General features: G+C 40.8%; 1 protein-coding gene across 1 annotated transcript in view; it reads right to left on the bottom strand.

Moving 5' to 3' along the window:
- Positions 1-4,180: 4,180 nt before the first annotated feature.
- FYCO1 (FYVE and coiled-coil domain autophagy adaptor 1) overlaps positions 4,181-10,042 on the bottom strand; it is a 53,504-nt gene continuing 47,642 nt past the window's right edge. Inside the window, exons 21-24 of the mRNA XM_035895714.1 lie at positions 8,100-8,145; positions 5,988-6,198; positions 4,717-4,826; positions 4,181-4,277 (exon numbers count right to left, since the gene is read on the bottom strand). Coding sequence (XP_035751607.1) covers positions 4,202-4,277; positions 4,717-4,826; positions 5,988-6,198; positions 8,100-8,145 — 443 coding nt within the window. The 3' untranslated portion in view covers positions 4,181-4,201. The remainder of the gene's footprint in view (positions 4,278-4,716; positions 4,827-5,987; positions 6,199-8,099; positions 8,146-10,042) is intronic.

Below are 10,042 nucleotides of genomic sequence, written 5' to 3'. Positions count from 1 at the left end.
ACTCTGGGTGTGATCACAGACCTCGTGTGAGACCACCAAAGACCCTGCACAATCACTGACCCTGCGTGTGTGATCACCCACCACTGAAGACCCCAGAAGCACGGACCCCCGGAACGTCGGGGATCCATGGTGGTGACTGTGCGCTCTTCTATCTGGAACTCTTGCTTGATTTCCCATCTTTCCTTCCTTCCTTTCCTATCGCTGTTTTCTCTCTTTCCCCTGAACAGTTAATAAATGGGTGGACTTACGACATCTGACCTCGCCTGTGTCTTAATCTTGCTGGAAGAGATTGAACCTGAAACGAGAGGTTGGTCCAGCTGCCCCTTGCCTCCCAGACTCGTCTGAGGTTGGCTAGAAAGCAAGGGGGCCTTCCTCTCATCCAAAAAAATCAGGTCCTAACACTCACTTACCACTTATTTAAGGATCTCCGCTGCTGCTCTGTTGTACTGTACAGATGTGGCCTTTGTCCACCAGCACGACACACGATTTTCTGTTTTCCTTATTTCCTAGTATTTTTTTTCTTGCTTAGAAGTAGATTGTACAAATATCTGATTTACCTTCCAGACAAAGCTGTCTCTACAAGTCAGAAAAGGGACACACGTTCTCAATGATACGGAACTTTATTTTTTTAATTCCTGAGGTTAAAAAAGGAAAAAAAAAGCATCAAGAAACATTCCAGTACACAACCGTCTAACTCTCTGTAACTGTACAGACGCTGGTATACATAAATCTCTTCTTCCCCTATCTATCTGGAGCTTGCAGTTTGATGTGAACGGGGTTTGCAATTCTTTGGCGATTAAGACCAAAAGATGCTTCTGAACAAGTTACAATGTCAGTGATTGAGCATAATTAAAACTATAGTGCAATTTCAGTTTTAAAAAAGGAGCAAAGTCAGGCTTTTGTAGCTTTGCTATTTTGTAACGTGGTACACTGTCGTGCAATACATCTCACTGGTTTTTCATACAGCAACAGTGAGTAACGTTGAGTAAAGGAACACTGTCATTTTCTTAAAGCAACTACATTCTTTCCTTTGCATAAACCCCTGCATAACAAAAAATATTACCCGTCACTGTTCCAGCCCCCAGGGAAAAACACCCAACTGCTTGCACTGACCACACCACTCTGTCCCATGAGTGTGACAACCCCTTAAATTAATTTAATGATCAGTTTAAAAAGTTTGTTTTCTCTTAATTGCATTCCTGTGGACAATAAAAGGCCCAATTTGACAAATCACCTGCGCACCTAAATGGGTTTATCGACATCCTTGGCACAGCTCACATGAACAAGTGCTTTATGAATAGAGGTATAAGGTACTTGAATGGAATAAGCACTTGCACGAACCTACACTTGTGCTGAGCCCTTTAAGGGGCTTCTGCGGCTCTGGTAATAAACCGTCTGGGACATTTAAATGAAAGGTCAGTACTAATGACAGGTTCTTTCCTGTCTTCTCTGCACAGCCTTCGAGGTGTAAAAGACTCTCTCTTCTAGGTGACATGATGGGATTCCTGTTCTGAACAGTTGATTTGAACAGTTACGCTCCTGCCCACTTGTTGTACCTGACCAGTTTGAATATTTCCTCTTTTGAAACTTTTTCTCCTTCTGAAATACTGAAATTCTTGGTTAGAAGCAAACCTTTTCTTTTCTACAGGTTCTGGCTCCCACTCTCAGTCCTCTTTCAGAGAGCAAAAAAGCCATAAAACTACTCTCACGGGGCAGGAAAACCTGCAGAAAAGGTACCATAAAGACTCAAATGCTAAATAAAAACAATCCAGTGTTTTTATTCCCCTCCTCCCAAACATATGCTTCAGCCAGCCTCAGGACTGTCTACATGAAAGACTGGCAGGGAAACATCTGGCTTACTATATGGAGCCAATTTCTTTAAGAGCTATGTAAACAGTGGCTTAAAACTATTTAACACAGGATGAAAAAATGTTAAGAACTAGGATGCAGAGAGGAAATCCAGACCCAGGTCTGTCAAATAATTTTGAACGGAGATATTTCAAATACTTCTGAGAAGAGATGTTCTATTTTGGCCTAAGATACTTGGCAGTGTCCCTTTACCTTACATTTGGCATTTTAAGAAAGATATCCTAGTAGGATTAGTATTCTAACTAAAACAACAGCGAAATGCTTTTAAAAACCACACCTAAAAGTTTAAAGGAAAACTGCAGCAGACTTCAGTAACAGCTCAGTGAAATTGCATAGCATATGGTACACAGTACTCTGTTTCTAAGCAATAAATAATCTCTTCTTGCCCAGTTAAATATAAAACATAGCTTCAACACTGAAATATTCCATAATTCATGAACGGATCCGCGTGCCGTTTATTGCCTGTTTATTGCCAAATTCAGTCTCTTGTCCACCTTGTGTTCACGCACACAGCCAGGTAAGGGCTTAACTGCATCGCAGCCTGTTCCCTCAGGAGGAGGACTAAACCAGCTTGCACCTTCCACTGACCCCTCTGCCCGGCAGAGGCTGGGGAGCACACCCCCAATACGGGGAAGAGGCATCTGAAGGGAAGGGAAAGCTATCCATGAACCAGACACCTAAAATCTAGGTGCTGCATGAAAGGTAGTCATCCTTTCACAATCTGTTCCAAGATGACTGTATTTACACAGTGTTAACAACTGGAATGAACAATTATCAACCTTTAGTTTTTCCTGCTGTATTCTTTTCTTTCCTACAGTCAAAAATTTCCCTCTACCTCAGCTGCTGCAATGGAAATGTCCAACACTTGTGATCTTCATCTTTTAAGCAATCAGCCTTTTGCTGTAGGAGGAGATCCCCTGTGGGTAATGGATTGGACCAGCAACACCAGTGACAGCGATCGCCAAGAATCTACAGGGTTCCTGGCAGGCTGAGCTGGCCACCTACCAACCGCTGCACTAAAACCTTCCATGCCTGAGGTTTCCTTGGGAGAACAGTAACATGAGAAACCAGAAACATCTAGCATGATGAGGAAGGCTGGTTGGGAGAAAGAGCTTTTCTCCTTTCTCCTGCCGAGTGTTTTGCCTTCTCATCAGAAGATAGGATTTTTAAACAGAAAAATCTGCTTTCGTGTATTTCAACAAAAAGCTGAAATTCTATATAGAAAGCAGACAGGTTGCATGGAAATTTTGTATAAATGAGAACCCATTCTTCCCATAAAAGGCAGTGTTTGCAGCCAGCTCTGTCCCCAAATCTGAGATGGAAAGTGAGCAGTTGGCTAGGGCAACTGCAAGGGTTAAGAAAGGGGCAGAATACACCAACACTGGGAGAAGGGCTCATCAGGGCTGGGTATGCATTTGGTTTTGGTTGGACTTTTTGAGACCGATTCAAACATTATTGCTACCTTTCACGTGGTCTAGAGAGGGAGAGACTGCTGACCTCCTCAGAAACTGTGCTCTCCTGTGAATGCGGATGACTAAGGTGCTAAAGCAGGAAAAAGGAACGCTCCTCTTCCTAATATCACACAGTGAGCAGGACTTTATCCTACAAATGATACTCCTGATTCTGCCACTGGTACTCACCATAAGGAGCTGATTTCAGTGGGCCAACTTACAGAGTACGGTGAGCAAAAGTGAAAGGAGTCGCTGCTTTGTGTTGTATAGTTTTGTAACTGGTATTCAGGACCAAAGCATTTATAAAAGCCAGACTTAGCAAATCTTAGCCCAAAATGTAAAAAACCCCTATGCTTGCTGTTTATAAAACTTGGAAAAGATAAAATTCTAGATGGATTACAATATATGCCTGTGAAGACTGAAGTGTTGCATAGTTGTTGTTCTGACTTTAAGAGCAGTAGAGCAGAACAGAAGTGGTTATGTTTACTCCTCAGTGAAGAGGTCAACAAAAATATGCATCTTTTCTTTAAATTTCCTTTTGAAGGATAATTTTGGAAGAAAAGTAATTCAACTTTCAGTAGAGAATTTCAGTTTGCATTTAGGCTCCCCCACACTTATTTTTCTCCCTACTGAAAAAAATTTGGTTATTATTGACCTGTTAAATCAAACAACATGGCTTTTCAGTGATCTGTACACAGTACAGAACCATTAGTGTTCCCAAAAAGGCTTCTGTTTTTTAGTGTATACATATTCTCTAAGTGCATTATAACTATTGCATAGTTTCAAAGTCTTCAAACACAGTGGTAATCATAATGCTTGCATGTACATAAATAATAGCATTTCTTAAAAATTTAATTAAAAAGAACACAGTATATTCAAGGCTATGGAAAATCACTTCCGTCGTAGATGACAGGTCGCTCGACAGCCAAGTGATAAAACACTCTTTTCGAGATAAACCTGTCAAGGGAAAAAAAGAGAGCAAGATGATCATGTTAGCTGAAGTCAACTAGACAGGAAGCCTTAAAAGTGTATTCAGTCTTTCAGTTTATACTCAGGCAAAAAACTGACTGTTGTTAACAAGTATGCCTGCGCAAGGGCTGTCAGGTCTGTTGTTAATAAGATGACCACCCTCACTAAACTGCCTTGGAAAGAGTCACAAATTACTTGCTTACTTCTGTTTACCTTCCCAGAGGTTGAGACAGAGTGGAATTCTGCTATGGGGGAAGAAAAAAACCCGAACAAGTACACGAACCAAAACTCGGGCTGAAGACGTTTTGGCAAGCTGGCACCAATTTCTCATACTTAATTCTGAATGGCAGAATAATGGTACATCTGATCAGTTCCACAGTCTGCAAAACCAAGCTTATTTCACCTTTTACACCCAGCTAGGACCTACCTAGAGAATGTGTTGTCAAATATCAGTGTGTAGATTCCAGAGTTTCTGACTTTCACCTGTCCTCTGATAGTTTCCTTATGAGAGTTGCAGCGGGTCATAGGAATAAGAACCTGGAATTCAATACAAATCAAAATGAAACTTGCTATTTGCCCTCTAAGCTGACATTTGCCTTCAGAAAAATATTTAGACTTGAGCTGTCTTGAAACTCCCAAAGTGTATGTGTGCCTGCAAAACTATTTATTTTCACTGATTAGCATTTAAAATTCTCCCAAACTAAAATCTCACAGTGGGCCATCTGTTTTCCTTTGTTAACCTCTTTACAGCATTAAGCTATGGCTATAAATCTCTAGTTTAGAGATAGAATCAAATCCTGATCTTTTAAATGTTAATCTAAGCAAGTTTACTAACATCAGCAGTGCTATATTAAATCTACACAAATATAACCAAGAGCAGGATTTAGCTAAATATGTCTTTCAATATATGCTTTTATGCTCCCTGTATTATAAAATAAGCTTTCTCAGCAAATCTTAGTGTTTATCTAAGCTTACAGCAAAAGTGTGTGTGTGTAACCATCTATCTTGCTGTAAAATCCTAGCAGAGACAGTTGTCAGAACAGCAGCTGACATAGATCAAGGACAGCCCTGTAAACCCCAAAGTTACAGCCTTGGAGTTCTCCCTACCACAGTGGATTAAACCAACTGCTGCGTTGTCTTCATTAAAACTTTGCAATTAGCTGAGTAACACAGATTCACCTGATCCATAATCCTCATAAAATATGGACAGAGCATATAAAAACCGGTACCTCGAGCACTGGCAAAGCGATTTTGCACACCATCAAGGCACTTAAATATGTGCTTCACTGTAAGAAGTGCAGGTAACCCAATCAATTTATCTGTCTCCTTGTGGCCTCTGCTTAAGAGCCTAGCAAAATCAGCCCTAAGCAGCTTACAAATGAAGTAATGCTGAGGAGGGAAAAAAGAAGAATTTTGCAGGTTTGGACTTTTAGTTTTGCGTAATAATAGTGGGTGAATTTCAGATGCGACCAATAGAAGCTACAGTGCTTTTCAACTCAACTTTTGCAGCCAACGTTGCGTAATTAAAGATGTAGCTCTGCCTTCAGTGGGAGTGTAGCTTAATTGGAGAAAAAAGTCCTTAACGCAATAGCAACTGGCACTCTTGTGGAGACATCCTAGCTATACTTGCTGATTCCTCTAAGCAGCTGATTGTAGTGTACTACGATCTCTAAGGCAGCAAGGAAACAAAGGCCTTACTTTGCACTGATCCAGTGGTGTGTCTTCTGATTCTTGGTAGACAACGCTGAAGGATATGCTTTTAGGGTCTGATGAAAAGATCCAGCTAATTGTTAGCCCCATCTCTGTAATGGTGATGGGAATGATACTGTAGGTGCTGGACTTAATGAACAGCTCTCTGTTGCTTTCCCCAAAATCTAAGATCTCTTCCACTGTAAGGGGTAATTTCATCCTGTGAGGGAGAAAAACACAAATACTTGAAGAGAACTGATTCAATTACTCCGAAAGAAACAATAATAATTGCTTTTTATTTTCCATCTATTTGAGGCAGACTCCACAGCAACTTTGGGACAGGCCCACAAGATGCAGGAAAATTCAGCCTTGGAAGAAGGCAAGAACTACAGAAAAGATGACCAATATCAAGCACTTTCGCTGCTCTGCCAAATGTGTGTATTATTCACTTATTTATTTCATTTTGACAAGAAAAATCTAATGCTTGAATAAAGCTTTTTAGAGTTACTACGATAAAAAAAGTCTGCTGCCCTCTGCTGTTCTTTTTAAGCAAAAATTTAGACGAAAAACAGTCGTCTAATTTATTCACCTTTTTAGGTATCATTTGTACAGGAAATAGGGATCAGGAGGCAGAGGGGACAGATGGATGGAATGTGAACAGCAGCTCTGTCCAGACCCTCTGAAGCACCTAATGCTACAGCTTGGTCTGTTTTACCCAAGAGAGCTGCATAAAAGCTGACTCAAAGTACTTCCAATTAAAAAGGAAGTTCTTAGCACCTAGAGGATCCCGAGTCCTGCAGCATTATATTAGCCTACCTCATTCTGATATCTATTTCAGACTGCAAACAGTGAGGCCCTTAGATAGGAGAATGCTGCTTGCTTTCCTCAGGGGAAATCTGTGATTTCTGAGAGCTGTGGATCTCACCTACATTACCCTACCTAAAACTAATCTAACATATCACTCTTTAGGCCAAATAAATTGTTTCCAAATCAAGAAAATCACAGTACTGTGATTTGTCTGTCAGCAGCTATCAAAAATTAACACATTTACAGAAGATATCACATAGTCACCATGATGATTTACTGTTCTAGAGTAAGAGGAGTTCAGTTTTCAGCCATGACTAGGAAGTGGTTAGGGATCACAGCTGATTTATTATAATAACAATTGTAGTCTGGCCAGAGAGGAAGCTTTATCTAAAGTTTTGTTTACCTTATTACTTTTTCTTCTTAGCTGAAGTAACTGCTGGGGTGTCTCAGGTGATCTTTGATTTTGGTAAACTAACGATTGCTCTTGGTTTTGCCCTACAGCCCAGCTATGATTTTAGTTATTACCTGGTTCTCTAACAGCAGCAACAATTTATCTCCTTGCAGTCATAAGTTTAAAACTTTCCCCCATAACTAAGCCAAAATTTCAAAATTAGGCTTAAGGGGAGAGTGAGTGAAGGGGAATTTCTCTAAGTCACGGGCATTTTCATACATTAGATTCCCTTCTTGGCTGTGTAAATGACATGCTGTGTCGCTACTGCACGTAACTTAATTTCAGAGCAGGATATGTCCAGAGAATTGTGTGCACAGAGTTCACAGAGGTTGAGCAGAGGCTCAGCTGAACATTTTATGCTATGACATATACCAACCAGAGCAGGCAAGACAGTTTCTGTGAGGCCACCAATAAATGATAGATATGTGCTCCAAAAGGCCATGAATTCCTGCCCTGTGACAAAGGTCTGACTAACACAGCACTCCCTGACCTTCCCTTGCTGTTTCTTCCAGAGGCTACTAGAACTACACAGTCTTCTCTCCAAGCCCCCTTCCTGTTCGCAGCACCTTCTGCAATAAGAATAGGAAGGAAGGTTTTCTGATGGGATGTGGACTCAAATCTTTCCTTCTTATTCCCCACCTGCACTTAAGTTTTGCAGGACTGAGGAGAGAGGATCTGGCTCATTGCTGCTGCTGCTCTGCATAGTTGAGCTATACTCTCTGCTCTTCCTCAGACCAAATTCTACTGTGGGACACAAGCGATCAGCTCTTCCTGGAGTCTGCAAGACTTGTACTCACATAGCTGATATCTGAGCTCAGTCTTTTATTCTTTCAGCCTGGTAGTAATGAAACTGTTCTGCTTACATGATTTCTCCTGACTTCAAAGGTTGAAGAATTACATGTGCTGTTTCTAGGACAAGACAAAAAAGGAAAGCCATGATTCCCTGAGTAGTATGTGGTCAAATACCATCTGCATGCTGTTTTGATAGTCATGATGCCAAATTCTAGAATTCTTATTTTGTGCACTCTAGTGACAAAATTGTCTGGGTGAAACTGCAGCCCTGTTCTGCTAACCACTGTGAGCAAATATGAAACTGTTCCTATCCTGGTTTCATGAGCTAAGAGGAATACATATGTCCAGAACATCTCTTCAACAGTCTTAAGATAAATTTCCTATTGAGGCACTTCCAGGTTTTAGATTCCCTGGCAGGTGAAAATCTTGATGGAGGGCAGGCACAAGCAAAACATTCTGGACTTGTTCCTTCAACAAAGCTTGCACAGGGATATGACATTTGCCCTGGATTTAATCTGTGAGGTGTTTTACAAACATATTATCCAGTTCCTTACTCTGACAATGGTACACAAAACATATTTTATCACTGCAGAATCACTACTATGTATCTGCTTTTCATACCAGAAATACTGGATAATTCAAACACAAATACACTGAGGAAGCTGTTACAGGATGACAAAACGGGATGCCTCCTCCCCACCATGATGTGCCCAGGAGAGCAGAGGAAGTAGATAGAAGAATCTGCCATCCTCTCCTTACCTCAGAAAGGGTACATGCTCTGGGTGAACCCTAGAGTAGCACCAGCTATGAATTACAGGGCTGGGACACAGAGAGAAGAATGAGTTTGAGAGTCAGTAAACGAGTGCTGATAGCTTCCAAGTAAGTTAGAGCTTCTCTAATTGATACTTACTTTGTTTCTCTACATCTCAGCAGATTGATAACTGAGACAATTGGGCTGTCATTCCAGGAAAACGCCAAGGATTCTTATATACAGGGAACCAACTGGTTGGTTCCTTCCAAAAACCAGTGGAATCCAATAAAATGTAGTATCACTTATATGTACTTCTGAACCATCAAGTGTAATCATGTAGCAAGGACATAATTGCCACACATTCTGTAAACCAATTCACAAAACCAGTGCACAGTTTAGCATTCTCTTTTAAATCCTACGGGACTTTGCTCTACAAGCAGCACTGCTGAGTAGAAGAGCAGGAGAACACATGTCCAGGTAACAGGACCTTCAGCATGTCCAGCACATGTAACGACGTGTGAGTTTAGTGGGGTGACACAATTTGTTGGAAACAGGAAAAATTTATTGTTATGACTGCAAATTAAACTGCACCCACTGTCCACACATTTCCTGAACTCATAATGCACTGTTTTCTGCGGAATTCATGTTCTCTTATTCCTCTTGCCTCTTGGGTAGCTTTTGACTTCTTCAGAATCATACCACTACTGTTAACACCCTAAGGAGACAGCTGTGACGTGCAGGGAAGACTCAAACCTGTGACTAAGTTCCAAAACCTGAGCTATAACCAAACACTACCCGCCAACTGAAATGTAAGAATGACACAGTACATGTTGATCCACAAAGGTTAATACAACATCTATGCAAATATTAGCAAGTGATACAAATATTTTCATTGTTAACTATCTTTATACAACTAGATAAGAAATCTGGTTCTGAAAAAAGTCCTAGAAAATGAAACTATAGCTTGTAAACCTATACATATATTTTGCTTGCACAGTGGGGACAGCAACAGACTTCATGCTGTGATCCACAGAACTCTCTCTTCCCACCACAACAGGTACACAGCTTTAATTTCACAGCCTTGAATTCATACAGACCAAGAGAACTGCAGGACTACAGCCTTCCCAGAAGCGTCAAACTCCATGATTTATTATGCAATGCCATTAGAGTTCCTTATTTAATCCAATAATTTCAACTTTCTTTTAGGACACTGAAATGCAAGTTAAATCCCAGGATCAATACATTTTCCATGTTCTCCTCTAA

The sequence above is a fragment of the Egretta garzetta genome, unplaced genomic scaffold (assembly GCF_000687185.1).
Source record: "Egretta garzetta isolate BGI_Z169 unplaced genomic scaffold, ASM68718v1 scaffold96, whole genome shotgun sequence".
In the NCBI taxonomy this organism is placed as follows: domain Eukaryota; kingdom Metazoa; phylum Chordata; class Aves; order Pelecaniformes; family Ardeidae; genus Egretta; species Egretta garzetta.
The sequence above is the reverse complement of the archived record's forward strand: the minus strand, read 5'-3'. Positions and strand labels throughout refer to the sequence as shown.